The sequence below is a fragment of the Amphiura filiformis genome, chromosome 1 (genome assembly GCF_039555335.1).
Source record: "Amphiura filiformis chromosome 1, Afil_fr2py, whole genome shotgun sequence".
Classification (NCBI taxonomy): domain Eukaryota; kingdom Metazoa; phylum Echinodermata; class Ophiuroidea; order Amphilepidida; family Amphiuridae; genus Amphiura; species Amphiura filiformis.
In genome coordinates this window covers 20,546,546-20,564,581 of record NC_092628.1, presented here as the reverse complement: position 1 = coordinate 20,564,581, position 18,036 = coordinate 20,546,546, and the positions used below count along the sequence as shown (strand labels likewise).

Below are 18,036 nucleotides of genomic sequence, written 5' to 3'. Positions count from 1 at the left end.
GGATACACACCAGACTTATCCTGTTTTATCAAACCCTCCAAAAATCTGACGAATCTAAGACTTCAAAAAAATGCTTTCGAATATCAAGTTGCACTCTTCACATAACAGATGCACTGACTATCCTTTTGTATTAAATATAAATCGCACTTAGCAAGATTCAGTTAAAACTAACAAGTTCACCAAAATGTGGATTTGTACTGATAAATATATACCATGTTGCATGTTCATTTATGAAACTCAATTCTTTCACAACGTAATGATTTGCCAAACAGGTATTGTTTTTTGGACTAAACTCGTATCATGTTGCCACGATGTATGATGAATTATCGAACATCTAGGCTCCCACAAAAATCAATTCAAACAAAATGTTTGGTTTTCACATTACATTGTGCAACAAATAAAATATCGCATATTTTTTACCCTTTTCCTTCAATTTTCTTGCTGTGGTACATGTATGTGCTGTGCATCAAGCGTACACGAGCATGAACACAGATGTATGTGATAAACAATCACGCTAGAAATGCTGATTGGCTAATCAATAGCCATAACAACAAAGCGTTTGAGCCACTGGTCATCGGCGTGTCAACCTTGCCTCTTAGGCTAGCTTCAGACTCCGTATTGTACGTACAATATTGTATGTACAATACTTTTCGTGACGTCAAAAAGTATTACACGTGCAATAAATATACGTGCCACGACGAGTTGAATCAGATTAAATAACACGCTATAACCCTGACGGTTCATTGTTTGCTAAATCCAAGCGAGGTCACCAGAAAATCTATGCAAGAGAAATTTCTACTGCTGCTGATGAAAAATCCTAGAGTGCGTTTGGAGGTTTTTTTTTCTGCACTTTACCAGTAGCCCTAATAAATTCATAAAACAATAAAAATCAAATAAAGATTTAGGGCAAATGTTTTACTCACTGCTCATCTGATCCACTTTCCCAGGAAACTAAATACCGATACTCCTTAGTTTTTCCCTGACTTTCCAGACATAATTATGAGTAAACATCAAATTTAATGTTTACAAAACAATCAAATATATATACATTCTTTTGCATTTTGTACATAAATATTGATATCAATAATGTAGGCCTACAAACATTAAAAAGGGGGCCTAAGAGTATGTCTATTTTTAATCATATACTAATTCCGCCATGCCCAAACATATCTTATTATGAAATCGTGTAATGGAACCCAAATTCCAATCAAAAATAAAAACAAATTTGTTATCAAATATACTAGGCCTATACATTGTATTATAGGAATTTAATAGATGGTTCATTTTAATAAATAAATAGATTAACACGGGTAATGGACAAGAAATATTTGGCAATACCGGATTTACCAGAGAGCCAGTGGATAAAGAAATTAATTAAAATTAAAACAAATTAAATGAGAAAATGAAAGCAAGGACATTTGGCGTAAATATTGTTTTAGAATTGAAGGAGTCCTAAATGTTATCCTGGCCCCAGGACACCGATTCATGTTACTTCGATCCATAGTTATTTTCTCTACGTTTGCCAGCATTCAACCTGTTCAATGTGATTTATGCCTATTTTTAATAAAATTCAAATCTGACGTATCAACGTTGTATCGCGTACGCAATTATGATTCGAGACTATTTCATTTGACACGGTTGTATGGATTTCAGAAGATCGGTCCTATAATAGATATCGATTAGAGAATTACAGCAAGAGGCTTTGAGGATGCCGTAATCCTCTTGACCATCAACCAATCAGAGAGACATATTTCAGAAATATATTCGTAGGGTTGAAACTCTTTCAACTCTGAAATATATATTTCAAGTAATCTCGTTTCACACTTTGGCTTGCAATAAAGCCACGAAGGGCGGTAATGTTAATATACGATTTCAGTCAAATATTGGTGCAAATATACGATTTCGGTCAACTATTTGGCTATCCTTTGCCCAAAATTATGAAATGTTTATTAGTAACAACAACTCTTAGGACGGTTTTTTTAGCGGTAATTTTAGCGAAATAATGAGGTTAAATAAAAGAAAACCCACTTACAATTTTGGACGCTTAACTGTGGTGTTCTAGGGGAATTAAAATATCACAATTAACATGTTTAATTCAAAATCGTTGTCCTACAAGCACATGTTCAGATTGTGTGAACATTACAAATACAAACAATAAGGTTGAAAAATAAATAGCCATTTAAAAATGATTTTAAAAGATCGTCTATTTTGTAGCTTTATGACACTGAATAGGCCAAATATCTGCCTCTGAAAAAAAAAAAAAAAAAATGTTTTTCATGCTGATTTGTTTTTGTAACAAGTACCGTATGTCATTTCAAATAGAAAGAAAAAAAAGCGGATATTACTTTTTAAAAACTCAACGCATTACAATTATACGCCTATAATTAATGAATGAAAAAGTATTACAATTTTAATATTATTAATATTAGTATTAATACTGACGTATTATTAACTTTAAAAGGTGCCCATTGATTATATAATAATTCAAGTACAGTTGAATCATGGTAGGTATTATGATACCTACCATGGTTGAATACAAGAAGACATTAAAAGATGTTCATCATTCCGTGCACTCACTAGATTTAGAACTCTTAGAAATTTGGCAACTCCGTATCAATTAAGCAACCTATGATTGTAGCAAAATATATATATTTTCCCGGTACATACTATTTATTGCACGTGTAATACTTTTTTTCTTTTTTAAAAGTATTGTACATACAATATTGTACATAATACGGAGTCTGAAGCGCGCTTTACATGATCAATAATCACCAGCATATTAACCAGAAGAATTAAAATATTTACTTTAAATAGGCTTTAAAATTTACATCCCAATTTTCAATAAATGTTTGTGGCATTTTCTTTTGCATAAAACTGTCTAAATAAACTTGTTTAACTAAAATGTTTGTAAATTGAATTTGTTTTACAGTATTTTAACCTAATGGAATGTATTCAAACTTAAATTTTATTGAAAGGTATTGTTTTCATCTAATGCAGATTCAGAATTAAGTTTTGTGTTTCCAAGTCCTTGATTTTACGGACCAATCCATTTGGAAAATGCTTTATTAACGATCATCTATATTATAATACGCTATTCTCTGTCTGTGCTCTGTTTGTCTGTCTGTGACTGCTAATGTGAGGCCGCCGTAGGTCATGCGGGGCTCAAACTCGGTGGGTGGGTGCAGCTTGATATGAGAAAGAACAAGTTTATATTTTTTAAGGTCAAAGGTCAAGGACGGGGTCAAGTTCAATTGAAGTCTAATTTCAAATTGCCCCTATGGAGCTCAAACTTGGTGGGTGGGTGGACCTCGGACTAACAAACAAAAGTTTCCATGGTGACCTTTTTCGTCAGACCTACGGTTAAGAGGTCATAGGTCAAGAAAGGTAACAAATTCAAATTGCCCCTATGGACCTCAAACTTGGTGGGTGGGTGGACCTTTGACTAACAAACAAAAGTTTCCACGGTGACCTTTTCATCATACCCTACGGTTAAGAGGTCATAGGTCAAGAAAGGTAAAATTTCAAATTGCCCCTATGGAGCTCAAACATCGTGGGTGGGTGGACCTTGGACTAACAAACAAAAGTTTCCACAGTGACCTTTTCATCATACCTATGGTTAAGAGGTCATAGGTCAAGAAAGGTAACAATTTCAAATTGCTCCTATGGAGCTCAAACTTGGTGGGTGGGTGGACCTGGGACTAACAAGCAAAAAGTTTCCACGGTGACCTTTTTCGTCATACCCACGGTTAAGAGGTCATAGGTCAAGAAAGGTAACAATTTCAAAGTGCTCCCATTGAGCTCAAACTTGGTGGGTGGGTGGACCTTGGACTAACAAACAAAAGTTTCCACGGTGATTTTTTCAGTCAGACCCACGTTTAAGAGGTCATAGGTCAAGAAATGTCAAAATTTTCAATTGCCCCTATGGATCTCAAACTTGGTAGGTGGGTGGACCTTGGACTAACAAACAAAAGTTTCCACGGTGACCTTTTTCAGTCAGACCCACGGTTAAGAGGTCATAGGTCAAGAAAGGTCAAAATTTCAAATTGCCCCTCTGGAACTCAAACTTGGTGGGTGGGTGGACCTTGGACTAACAAACAAAAGTTTCCACAGTGATCTTTTCTTCAGACCCACGGTTAAGAGGTCAAAGGTCAAAAGGTAAAAATTTCAAATTGCCTATGGAGCTCATACTTGGTGGGTAGGTGGAAATTGGACTAACAAACAAAAGTTCCATTGTGACCTTTTTTGTCACCTACGGTGGAGAGGTCATAGGCAGGGACAGGCGATTTGCGCGGAAAAAGATAGCAAATTGCGCGGAATTGCGCGGAACTCTTTTTTCAGTGCAAATCATGTATACCTGCCCATAGGGAAAAAAATAGCCAATTGCGCGGAATTGCGCGGAAAAAAAGTTCCGCGCAAATCGCCTGTCCCTGGTCATAGGTCAAAACACAAAGATTTCAAATTGCTTATGGAGCTCAAACTTGGTCGGTGGGTGTAACTTTGGCCAAGGAAGCCCAGGTTTGAGATCTGCAAAAGCCAATAACTATGACAGCCGAGAACCGCGAAATACGGGTAACCGCCTAGTAATAATATATTTGGCTTATATGGCATTTAGAAACTAATGAAATTTGTATACTAAAATGATTGCTTATTATTACAATTGATTGGGATTGTATTATTAATTTTCAACTTTTAAAAGTGACTATTTTTTCCATACAAATCCCAAATATATGTATAAACAAACTAAAATATGTGAAAAAAAGTCTTAGTGTATCTATAATACAGGAAGCAAGAGATTATCATTCGCACTATGCCGGGAAACGTAGAGCCAAAATATTGTAAATTTGTACGACTTTGATATTCATAGCTAATCAAAGTCATGAATTTTAACAGCTTCTATGGTTGTCATGTTAACGATGCATGTATGGTCATTTTCACGGTAAAGGGTGTAACTTTGGATTTTTAACATTTTGATCCGTAGTTTTCTAATAAAGCCACAGAATTCCATGATTTTTGGCCACATAAGTCATCTAGTTAGAGGCTACCTTGGGTAGCATAATCATCTTCGGGAGTTACTGCGTTCAGTTTTAGCAGGCTTAAATGTACCTAATATTGCCATTTTGAAAAACTGTAAAAACAGTAACATTTTTGTAAAACCCTGTGTTTTCTTCAGTTAGTTCATGGATAATTTTTCTTATCCTGAAAGTACGGTCATATGTTCAGTAAACACTGCTACATTAGATTTAATTGTGAACAGCCCTGTATTTTTGAGAACCGGACTTCGATATTTGTCGCTTCGAGGCTTCATTTTCCGTTAACAATTGTTAACAAACTTTGTGGGTATAGCTTTGGTTCATAATTCTTGGTTATTTCTTCACTTCTTCTTGATTCATAACAGTTGATATCTTAACTTGAAATGGGTAACAAAAATTAGTTGATTTGCAAGCTCTTAAAATTTTTATAAAATCTTGACTTCAAAGAGCCGATTTTCCGTTAACTTTTTTGAAGCCTCCGAAACAAACTGTTCAGCAAGCTTGGGCAAATATAAATAAAAGAGCTCATCCAATCTATTGATCAAAATGTAGCAAAGTAGATCCTCAAGTCACTTGTTTTTAAATCATGGAGATATATATCACCGTTTGAAAATGGGACCCAATACAAACTTTCCGTTAACAATTGAAGCCTCCGAAACAAATGAAGCCTCCGAAACAACAGTAAACTTAATTATCATCTATGCATATCTAAATTGGTATGTTCCATATTGATATCTGCATTGTAATTGTTGCATGATATGTGCAGAATGTCATAAATTTAAAAAAAATTGATATTATGGTTAATGCTTGAAAAATATACTGATATCCAAGAAAGCCCGTTTGGAGGCTTCACATGCAAATAACACCATACTTAACAAATGGGTGAAAAAATTATCATGTTATAAATCTGCAATATCTGCAGCATAGAAACATTGATTCAATACACACAAGAAAATAACAGCTTAGATGATCTCAACAGTGTTGTTTTCAAAAAAACTACTTCTGCCATGTTTAACCATTGTAAACATGAAGCCTCGAAACAAAAAAAAATGACTTGCTGTGATAATTTAATTTTTGTCACAACTGAAATTCAATACTTAGAAGCAAAGCATGAAAATTGGTAATTGTGATATTTTTTACCTATTTTTTCATGTCAACTTGTAGTAGTTAGCCAAATATTTTACTTTTATGATCACCTGTGTTGTTAACTGAAGCCTCCGAAACACAAATCGCTTGAATTGCCAATTCTAAAAATAACTCCAATTTCTGTGAAACTTGGCTGGGAGGTTCCTTTCATCAAGTAGTATTTGTACATGAAGTTAGACATTTAAATTATTTTAGGAACCCAATTAAAACTTTAAAAATATGTTTAAGGTTGGGAAATTTCCATTGCAAATGACCCTTGATGTTAAAAATTTTCAAAATTGCAATTACAAACATAGCAAAACATGGTATAAAATTTAACTTATATCTGTTGACTTACTTTGGAATGGGATTTCACATGTATTCCAGCTTTCATGTCATAATTTTCTGAGCTTATGTAAAATACATTTTTTCTTAGATTTTAACCAAAATGTTATGGAAATGTCAAATTTTTATCAGAAATCAAAAGGTTTAAGCCTTGAAACACTATTTTACTGGAATTTAAGTTGCTTCTATGCATGATTACAGTAAACAGAAACATATTTAAGTGGTTTGAAATTTTGACCCTAAAAATCAAAAGTTACACCCTTTACTGTGAAAATGACCGTATATGATTGTACTAAAATTACGACAAAAAACATCTGGAATCCTGAATTTACATGATGATGTGAGATATTTTACAGCAAGCACATCCACCTTCCATCCACACACATGTAACATTAAAATTTTGTTCACATGAATCAAATCAAATGTGGGATGTTTTACACCAAGAGCATCCATCCTCCACACACATGTATGCAAAATTAACATTTTAACCCCTTGAGCACTACCTGCCGATCTAACAATGCCTCTGATTGGTCAATTACATGATTATCTTCATTTTAATCACCAATCAGAATGGAGCTTTGCAAATAATTCCCCCAAATTTTTTGCATGGTAAAATTATTCTAACAATGTTGCTGATTGGTCCAATTGGTAATGAAAACTTCTTTTTGACCAATCAGCAGGTAGTTCTCATGGGGTTAAGCAGATGAAAATGATGACCAGTCCTGCAGTATTTGACATTCATCTACTATTTCACCTGCACACCATTTTATAGATGGGTCAGTAACGACACATCAAGTTGGATTTCTTACACCCGTGTCATTTAAGCATATAGACCTGGTCATTGACACTGCTCCAGGAAGGAAATCTAATGTCGTTATTTTTGTTTAATTTTATTACTCCTAAAACAATTACCCATCACACATAAATATTTATGCACTGGCTTTGATTGATTATGCAGAAGAACAATGTTTGTAACATCAAATGTTACACCTCTATATCATTTTTTTCACACTGGATTTGCATTTAGATGACAAACAAGGGCTGCCAGATGAGCATTTTTTACACAGCGAATTTGCAAATTCGCTGTGTTCTGTCTTTTGCCAATTCTTCTTTCTTTCTTTCTTCTTTCTGGCAATCAGCTCTAGCTCCGCAAGGCATTGGCAGATTTCAACCATACTTGACCCAAATGACCACTAGGCTAGTCCAAAACTTCCATTTGACTTTGACCTGGCTGTGACCTTTGAGTTGTTTTTCTCTGTATATTGTTTTTTTGTTGTTGTTGCAAAATGATCACAAAAATATTATAGATAAACAACTAAATCCCAAAAGGCACACTTTGGGTCTTGTCATACCTGTTGGTTTTTTGCCGCCATACACAAATAATTTATTTTCTATGAAAAAAGTACTATGTTTACTTTTGGACATGGTTTCTAATTTTAGTACTGTAATTCTGAGTTTGTACGCTATAAATCGATCTGGAACAACAATAAAAAATAAACAAATGTCACAAGAAATGCCCACAACCTGAGACAGTAGGTCACACCTGATTATGAATAGTTTACCAGTCACACGCACAGGTCGTTGGACAGACAGGCAAACCGACCACAGGCTGCGCTTGCATTTCGGCGATTCGAGTCAACCCTGCGAAATGCAATTATGTAAGCGAACCCCACGAGGTCGGTATTTAATAACAAATCGTGGGATATCAATCAATCTATAGTCTGCGAAGGAGCCGTGATAAATTGCGAGATGTTGTTTTGCTTTTCACTCGCCTAATGTATTTCCTAAGGGCGGACGGTTACACTTAATAACCATGGAACAGCAATGTTAGCATTATGAAATTTTATATATTGTTTGCCCTGCGTGTGGAGATAAAGCTGGAATTACAGGAACTACGGGAATACCGGGTACATTTTTGGGGTAATAAGTGTTACTTACAGTGAAGTAAAGAAGTGATGTACAGAATTAAGAAAGGCCCTATCTTCTACCTGTTTCAAGGACATGCAGCAGATAAAGGAAGGCATTGTTTGGTTACAGTTCCTGTGGGTGATGGCTATATTACATACTTAACCAGCAAATCTTTGCCCTACTCGGCCAAGATGAAGCCATGGATATGAAACAATAATACAGGGTGTACTTGAGTACACAAAGGGTGATTTTTGCAATATCGAGTATTTTATAAAAACATTATGATGTTTAAAGGTGGGTGGTCTGATTATATTGTAGTAATGGTGTTTTCCACCTCAAATTAAAATCCATCCTCCTTTAACATTCTTATTCCCAAGTTTTGAGTTAAATGGCTCCTGCGATATAAATTCTACAACTTAAGTACAAATGTGTATCACAATGGCCTATTATAATACAGCACAAAAATTCTGGGATGGTAACTAACTACCAAACTACCATGCTTTTGTTCTTGCCGCCTAAATGAAACATATTCCAGGCCTGACATTTTGCTGGGGTTATCAGAATCATAAGAGCTTTCACCTGATACCAAAATCTGCATTTTGCAGGGGTTTAAAAGTGGGCAGGGACGAGGCTGTCAATCAGGTCACATATCTTTAATACCTTACCACAAGGGAATGAATAAATTTCTTTCGCACAAAACCAGAATTTTACTCACGATTGACAGTTTCGTTTATCATGGTCGATAGACATCTTCAGAATGATGATGGTAAATCCTCGCCACTTCCGGTTTACCATAAGCCAACTGTAGATGATGTATCTATATGGCTCAGTGGTTACGGCCTTGGACTCATAATCTGAGAGCTTGCTTGACGTGTGTGGGTTCGAGTCCCCGTCCCGCCACTGTGTTGCGCCCTTGGGCAAGGCACTTTGTCACACTTGCCTCACCCCACCCAGGTGCAATGGGAAGCTGTTAGGGGTCGTCACAGTCATTGTTCTGATGAACCCTGCGCCATTTGTAGGCAGCAAACATGGTTCCGACATATTCTAATAACGGTGGAATAAATGTAAAGCGCTTTGAGGCTGTTTACGGCATAAAGCGCTATATAAATATCTACATTTTTTTTTATTCATGACATAGGTTCCTCTTCTCCTGATCCAGATGGATTCTCTGATGTGTCTAGAGTTGATACACCATCTACAGTCAGGATCCGGCAAACCCGGAAGTGGTGAGCACCTATCATCATGAATCATTCTGAAGATATCTATCCACCATGATAGACGAAGCTGTCAATCGTGAATTAAATTCTGGTTTTGTGCAAAAAATGCAGAACTGATATACTCTTGACTGTTATTTTTTCTTTTTTTATGGGCTATATGAAAATCAAGTACTACTTGTTTGACTATTTTGAGTCTGCATTATTCATTAATATGCATAAACAATGTTACCTTAAGATCTCTATGGACTACATGTTTCTGATGACAGTACTGCACAGCTGAAACAATCTGAAAAAAGAAAAATATACCACATAAAAACATGAATATATCATGAATACATTATCCTTCACTCACTACATGTTTACCTTGACTACGCAAATTGTAGAAAATCATCAATAACAAAGTTCAAAAGTTTTGTTATGGTGGATGGCAACAACTCGGAACCATTTCAGATATCCATCAGGGTGCTGCAAGGGGATGTTCTAACCCCATTCTTGTTCATCATACTCATAAACTACCTGGTGAAGAATGCAACTGAGGCTACCTACTCCAGTGTGGTAACACACCTTTGTTAGTCAGGTCAATATCCTTCCAAGATTATCAATGATCTGGATTTGATGGCGGCATTGCTTTGCTTGAATCTTCTATCTCACAAGTACAGGCACAACTGACCAGAAGAGCCAGTGAAGCAGAACATCTGGGTCTCATCATCAGTGTGCCAAACATTGAGTACATGAGAGTAAACTAAAACCCACAGCCATAGACACTGCTTCAAGTTCAAGTGTATGGAGGGCCTAGATCAAGCAACTTCAAAAATCTGGGATCAATGATGGCCTCTAGTACCAGCCATCTATCCAGGTGAAAAGCACCAGTGCTTTTTGAAAGTTAGAGCACTTCTGGAGAAGTCCATCAATCTCCATCGCAACCAAAATCACGCTTTTCGCTGGGTAACAGTGCTTTTATATAGCTGTGAATCCTGGGCAATATCTGGTGACAATGCATTCGCTACATCGTGCTACAGGATTATGCTCAACATCAAGAGCCTTGAATGTGTGAGCAACGCTTAGACCAACACCCAGCCTCTCATGATCTCATCATCTTCCTAAGACAAGTTTAGACATCAACTTCACTTCCTTGGACACATCCTGAGGATGCCAGTGGAGGAGCCTTGTAGAAGATATGCTCGTTATGTACCATCATATGACAAAAGGTGACAAGAAGAACGACAATGGACAAGCTACCGTATTTCGTCAAATAGTCACCCCCTCAAATAAACGCCCCCACCACTTTTTTCAACCAAGATGTTTCAAAAATGCCGATATTTCCATGCTATCTTGTGTAGTAAGCTTACCAAGTTGCACACATGGTCGATAATATCATCACTTTTTGGTGAAAATCTGGATTGGAAACCCGGAAGTGAACCAGAAGTCAGTGTTTCTAGTTCATAGTTTGTTATTTTAGCATGAGTTTTAAGTTTACCTAATGATTTTAACGGGAATTATATCGTTCTAAAATTGACCTTGAATAAACGCCCCCCGTTTGGAAAATGTAACGGCCCTGGGGGCGTTTATTTGACGAAATACGGTATTTAACTAATATACGGCATCTGTTGACGGATATCAACAACGATTTACAACCAGATGCTATTGCTTCATTAGCAATGGATCATAGTGCTTGCAGAAACTTTGTAGTCGCCTGCTCTGCAGACGAAAGAAATGAAAGATTCCCACTTTTACAGTACTTACCAGAATGGTTGACTGCAGATCCGTCGGATAACGCTTTTTCAATGGGAAATGCACTTTGCTGCTTGGATGATGTCACAATGAGGTTAGGTTAGCATTTATTCCGTATTGAAAAGCGTGTTCCGACGGATCTGCACTCGACCGGCCTCTTACATAACTGTATTAAAATGTTGCATTGTGGGATTACCGACTCACCTGCCTAAATTTTGACCTAGCTTCTTTTTCTTTCATTCTGCCATGAGCTACGAGGTAGTCAAACACCTCACCACCGCTAGCATATTCCATCACTAGATATAACGTCTTTTCTGTCTCAATCACTTCAAATAATTTCACTGCAATGAGAGGTAAAACAAAAATATATTTAGTTAGTGCTGCATTATCAATAAAAATCCCAGGATAGAGCACTTTCAATGTACGTGTCGAGGAGTTTGTGTAAAGCGGATCCATATGCAATGGATGCCAGTTGTCATATTTTTGGATATGTGCAATATAGAATGCAGTTAACTGTCAATTGGTTACAGGGCAGCTATTTCAGATATGACTTTCTTGCAATAAACTCTCGATGTATAGTTTGCATAGTCCCAAAACGGGCCTCAAAACATTGAGGCTTAATATGTTTTATTTGGAGAATTGGCTTGTCTTGAATTCATAACCCTATGCATTGTCTTTGTTTTACACACAAAATATAGACAGGTCAACTATATAATATCACCTATGATACTGAAAAAAGTGTCTCGGACATATTAGTAGGTTTCAAAGTATTGGGACAGAGTATATTTATTTCCAATCTTCTCCGGAAAATGCTTTTTAGCCATGTATGAATCAATCGGGGTGTCGGGTTTCCAAAAATGTTCAGCTCATTTCCCCGGCATGACACCAGAAATGTTGCACAAATCGACAAAAAATACATAAAATTATGAGCAAACTTTTAGCCTATACTCAAGATTTTGAATGCTTAGACTTGTGCCAAGTCTTAAATTTTTGACTACAATTGTAAGAAAACATGCAAAAATTGTATGTTTTTCGCCTATTTTCCCTCATATTGCAAAAATATTAAAAACTGACATTTATTGGAAATTAGAACTAACTAACAGATTATGATGTTTCATTTGGCAAAACAAGATAAAAATTTGAATTCCAGTGCTGTATTTTTCTGGAATAGGGAGTACATATTTCAACATTGATTCATACATGTAAATTTTACCACATACATTGTAAAACAAAAGATATGCCATCATACATATTGATTTATCAAGATGCTGCTGATAATTCAACACATTTTAACACCTGCATAGAACTCTGATAGCATCATAAATACAGCGATAATAACATGACAATCTTCTGACAACCCTTTAGTCAATTACGTACTAGTTTGACACCCCTTTGACACATAATATGTGCAGTATCGACTGCATCTTTTCATAACACGCACACATCATACCTGCAGGATACCAGATATACATGCTATAATCTACCTATTATGGCCTGATATTCAACTTCAGAAGACAAAAATCTTGCAACAATGTAGTGTATCGATCGTACCCTTTTACGGCATGTGACGCCTTGTTTGCACAGTCAAAGCTCTATAAACTGTGCACCGTTTTGTTATTCCCTGCGAAAATGTTGAGTATGGTCAACAGGTCTGAATTATAAAACTAATATTTAAATTACAATGGTAGTAAATATTCAAAATTAGCCACAATATTTGGATTCAAAATTAATTTAGATGAAATCTGAATATTTAATTGATCAGACAAGTTCTTGAAATACATAGCTGTTTATATTTCAAAATCAATATCAGAATTGGTATTAACAAATTCCCACTTTTGAAGGTGAAGGTGAACCCTATACAATAAACAGGGGAAAGAAGAATCACGCATCAGACTCTAGCACAAAAACATGATATTACAATACAATTTTTCTGGCTTTTTGAGTGCTGCAAATGCATAACTTGGCTATCCTATTATCCTAGGTCAAATGTTCAATTCATATTATAACAGAATCCAGAAATTTGTAAAGTAAGGGACCGTTCACAAACACTTGTTAGGGGGGCCTGATGCAAAAAAATTTCATCACGAAAATTTTTCGGGGCCCCCTTTTACAGACCTCAAAAATTTCAGGGCCCCTTTTTGACATGAAAATTATGGGTCAACCCCATAGAAAAGCATAAACTCAATTTTCCCAGGAAAATTTGTGTTCATTTTTTTCAGGGCCCCCTTGGGAGGGTCAAATATTTTCAGGGCCCCCTTTTTGCATCAGGCCCCCCTAACAAGTGTTTGTGAACAGTCCCTAATTAATGCATGAGTCAAGTGGATTGTTGTCAAGAAGGTTCCTAGTAAAGATACAAAAATGTTAAGGAATGATCCAGTACTGCCCAAATCTTGGGATTGCATAATACAAACAAATTAAGACAAAAAAAGTTAGAGATTTCTGATGCAAATTGTGACATGCTTTCAAGATGATTTAGTAACTAGTAATAGTCAAAATGGTACATTTTCAGATCATTATACACCTCCATTTGACTGCGATATCTCAAAATATTTAACTTGTGGACTGTGGAGTACTGGTATTGGAATTTTTGTACACGACAAAGGTAATTTTATTATATATGAATTTATGAATATATAAACGTATAAACATCAGAGTTGAGAACTCTGCTGACGGGTGAGCATGTTTGACAATTGAGATCCCGACAAGCCTTGTGTAAAGCTATGACTGTACACCGTATACCTGTAATGCCAGGTTATAAATGCCAACATGTACCACGCACAGCTATAAGCTTACATAAACAGCTCTACAGGTTTCTCTGATGGACTGCAGAATTCTGTGAGCATGCACTGTTCATGCCATTTTCATTTTAGCCTGGATGAGAGCAGAATCTTATCAAGGCAAATTGTAATTCAATTTCCAAAGAATTTGAAGCTGGTCTGAATTCATTTCATTGCCAAATTTTTGTCTTTTCTATAACGCAGCATTGCTTTTGGTTCGGCACAAATTTAATTGCTGCAGAACAGGGAATCTTCTCGAAAAGGGATTTGTTGCGATCTTCTTTCACATCAATACAGAAAACTACACATATATCATGGCAAATCGCATTCCATTTTTCTCTTAATTGGTCAATTACCAGTATTGTCAACTGTTCATCACTGGTCATTAGTGGCTAGTATAATTACAGTAAATTTGATTCTGCAAGGTGTCAGAAATATAATTTTAAATCTGAAAATATTCTGTTTTACCACAGACAGAAATAGCATTCATGATGTCAATATATATCAGTGTTGCCATAAATGTGTTTTAGGGTTTAAATTTTTCATCTTGGAAGTGTGTACATTGCACTCACACACAGTTTCACATACTACAAGTCATGTATATATGTACAAGCCTTCAAAGAAGCTCCTGGTCCTTGTAAAATTCACATGAACCAGGAGCAATTTTCTAAAATAAATTGCTCCTGGTTCCAGTTTTGACCTTGATGCAGCAGTGCTGGTATGCTGTATTGCATATGCAGAAAAGGATTTACTATTTGAAAATTGCTCCTGTTTCTTCACAAATGGCTCCTGGTTCTTGTTAAGTCCCAGTGAACCAGAAGCAATGTTAAAAAACAAATTACTCCTGGTCCCAGTCCACTTAATTCAAGGCTTGTACTGTGCCTTTGCCGTCTTGCAGGATTGATTCATTATTCTTGGAGATGGGTGCATTGATATTGCTCAAATTTTGTAAAAGTTTTAGTATTTGGTTATAAAAATAACAGAATTCTTTGTCGGGTATAAAATCGGTTAATAAATGCCAAACCCTTGCTGCTCCAGAGATTGGACACAATAATACACTTTTGCTGATGTTGATACATCCAATGCACTCCCAGCCCCCTTGATATCTACTCCCACCTCCAAGACTTGTGCATTGCACTCAGTAATGTCTCAGCGCATCCATTATTGAGTCCAATTTCTCTCTCAACAAGTGATATGCATTTTATTTTGGGGTACATAAATATGTATGTGTACTTGTTAGCAGGGTTATAGCTAGGCAAAATTTTAGTGCCAGGTGAAATTTATATGAAATTGTAAAAAATTAAAATTTTGATAAGAATTGCTAACTTTTATACTGATTGTTCATTGATTTTGAAACATTTGAGACTGGAGTGCCGGGTATTTGGGCTCAAAATTAACTTGAGTGTCGGGTGGAAATTAAGAGTGCCGGGCAGGTCCGCCTGCCACCGCCCAGCGTAGCTACAACCCTGCTTGTTAGACAAGACCTATATATACTAATCAGTAACATTGTACTTTTGTAGTGTCTAAATGTTCTTTGAATTTGCTTGCTTGTTTGTTTTCATGGAGCACTATTTCAAAGAACCCTAAAATTAGATTAGAGTCAAGCCTCCCATTAGCTACAAACAAGTTAATTAACTGGTATTTGCAAAATTTATAAAGCAATCATGATAAATTACTTGATGTCTTCCTTCATGATTACAATGCACCTTGATTGGTTGAGACACATGATTCTGCCAGCCAAAATACACACAGTTACTTTGCTCTCCAGTAAAATTATAAAGCTTGGTTGGTAGCTACATGTAAGTAGGCAAATAAGTTTATACGGGCAATGACTACAACTACTGCACTGTAAATTCAGCAACTCAGGGCAAATATTTATTGATTTATTGATCAAAGATTGCTTTTCCCTCATTTTTTACTAAAACGCCACAACTGTTGTCTGTGCTGAAATAAAATTTCAAGTGCAGTAGTTGTAGTCATTGCCCCTATAATATACATATCTTACTTGTCACCAACGCGCTATAATTTTTGAGAAAAATGCAAAAATAGGCACAAAACTGGCCAGGGGTGTAGTACCACCTTAAGCTCATAATATAAGTTCATCAGGATATATTATGAACAGGTTATTGAATTACATTGCAACTCACACCTCGGCATTTGCCCTGATTTGCCATGGTCTCATCATAGTCATGTGACTCATGTATGCACTTGGTAAGCAAAAAGGAACAGGAAATAGGTCTTGTGTTCAAAATATAAAACTCAGAAACGGTAGGTATACTTGTTGTGAGAATCTAACAATTGATTCACACAAACGATTATTTTTCATTATTTTGACATGATGTACAAAATGAATGAGCATTAACATTTAGGCCTAATACATGTGTACATGGTCATTCACTGAGTGAATATACAGTTAGTTACACATAGCGTGTGCTAATTTATGCTAATCAGATAATGTTTGGTATAAATCTAACGTTAATGAAGAATTTGATCTGATTTCAGGAAATCAACCTCTGCCAGCTTCAAGTAAATCATTTTCCACATTTTAAACCATGTGCACAAGTAATATTCATGCAATACCTGACCGACAGTTCCGTGGTAGTTATCCTATTCATTGGCAGGCAAACCCACTGCAGGAAAGCAACCCATAGCAAAGGCTTCTTGAACCCAAACTAAAGCTGAAAACATGATTTGTCTGTGTACTTTGTATATACAATCGAGGCCTCCGCCCTGATGAATGCCCCTTGCCCGTGTAAATAAATTTAGTTTTAGCGCGACCAAATTAACTTACAGTTGACCCATTTACGTTGAATGATTGTTTAGCTGTAGTCTACACACTCACAGAAGCTCGTATCTCGGTGAATTGGGAGTTGTGCGCTGTTAATATTTTTCCATAAGGCCAAGGAAAGTCGATTTTGAGTTTCCCGTCACCCGCCCTCACTTCATTTTCTGACTCTCACTTGAATTCATTATTGTGATTTTCCAAAAAATACCGATAAAAACTGGTTATATTCGCAAAATTTTTTTTATGAATATCCCTTTATTTTTTGTGGAAAAATCAAAATCAAAACATCCATTTTGCTGTCAACCTTGCAGACTCTTTTTAATATACTTTTGAATCTCATTTGGGCTAAACATCCATCTTCAAGTGAGTGAGCGGCAAATAACAACACATTTTACATGCGTGTTGGTCATATAATGAAAGGCAGAAAAATAATGAATAATGAAAAAGTTACCCCACTTGTTTTCAAAAATTATGTGACGGGAAACTCAAAATTGACTGTTAGTTGGCCTAACCTGTTGATGTTACTTGCAGACACAGAAATGTCTGCAGCCAACCTTTAATCTTTCTTTCCATTTACTTCATGTATTCAAGCTCTTGATATTTGCTCAAAAGCCACTAACTTTGTGTAAGACTAAAGGCGTGTTTCTATTGGGACCGTTTACCGGTAAAAAGACGGTAAAGGGATTATTTCTGCTCAATAGAAACTGACCTTCCCCGCTATTTACCGGTAAACAGGGGCGAAGTTTTTACGTAACGTTTTCCTTCTTGAGGAAGGAAAATAGCGGGACGCTTACCGATAAACGTCAATAGAAACTCACTCCGTTCGATTGAATGCGCATACAGGGAAGAAAACGGAAGTTGAGTCGCGAAATTGACCTCTGCATCATCAATGAGCTAGCTTGTTTATGTATTATACCATGATTATACCATTCCGTTCGCAAAAATTCTTAGGCCTAATCACATACAAATATTTGACTCACTTGCTATATAAATAAAGTAAATATTCATAATGCATTATCCCTGCATTATACATATTATGCTAAATATTCAACATGAGTTATGATTTATGATCCTAGTAAAAGCCATGAAATAAAACAACAACAACAACATCAGCGGAT

The 18,036-nt window shown here is 36.1% G+C and overlaps 1 protein-coding gene across 10 annotated transcripts in view; it reads right to left on the bottom strand.

The window, feature by feature from the left end:
* LOC140166813 (MAP/microtubule affinity-regulating kinase 3-like) overlaps nucleotides 1–18,036 on the bottom strand; it is a 120,674-nt gene that overhangs the window by 45,847 nt on the left and 56,791 nt on the right. For all 10 annotated transcript variants that reach the window (XM_072190330.1, XM_072190382.1, XM_072190614.1 and 7 more), the window contains exons 6-7: nucleotides 11,561–11,697; nucleotides 9,855–9,911 (exon numbers count right to left, since the gene is read on the bottom strand). In XM_072190330.1, the coding sequence (XP_072046431.1) occupies nucleotides 9,855–9,911; nucleotides 11,561–11,697 (194 nt within the window). The remainder of the gene's footprint in view (nucleotides 1–9,854; nucleotides 9,912–11,560; nucleotides 11,698–18,036) is intronic.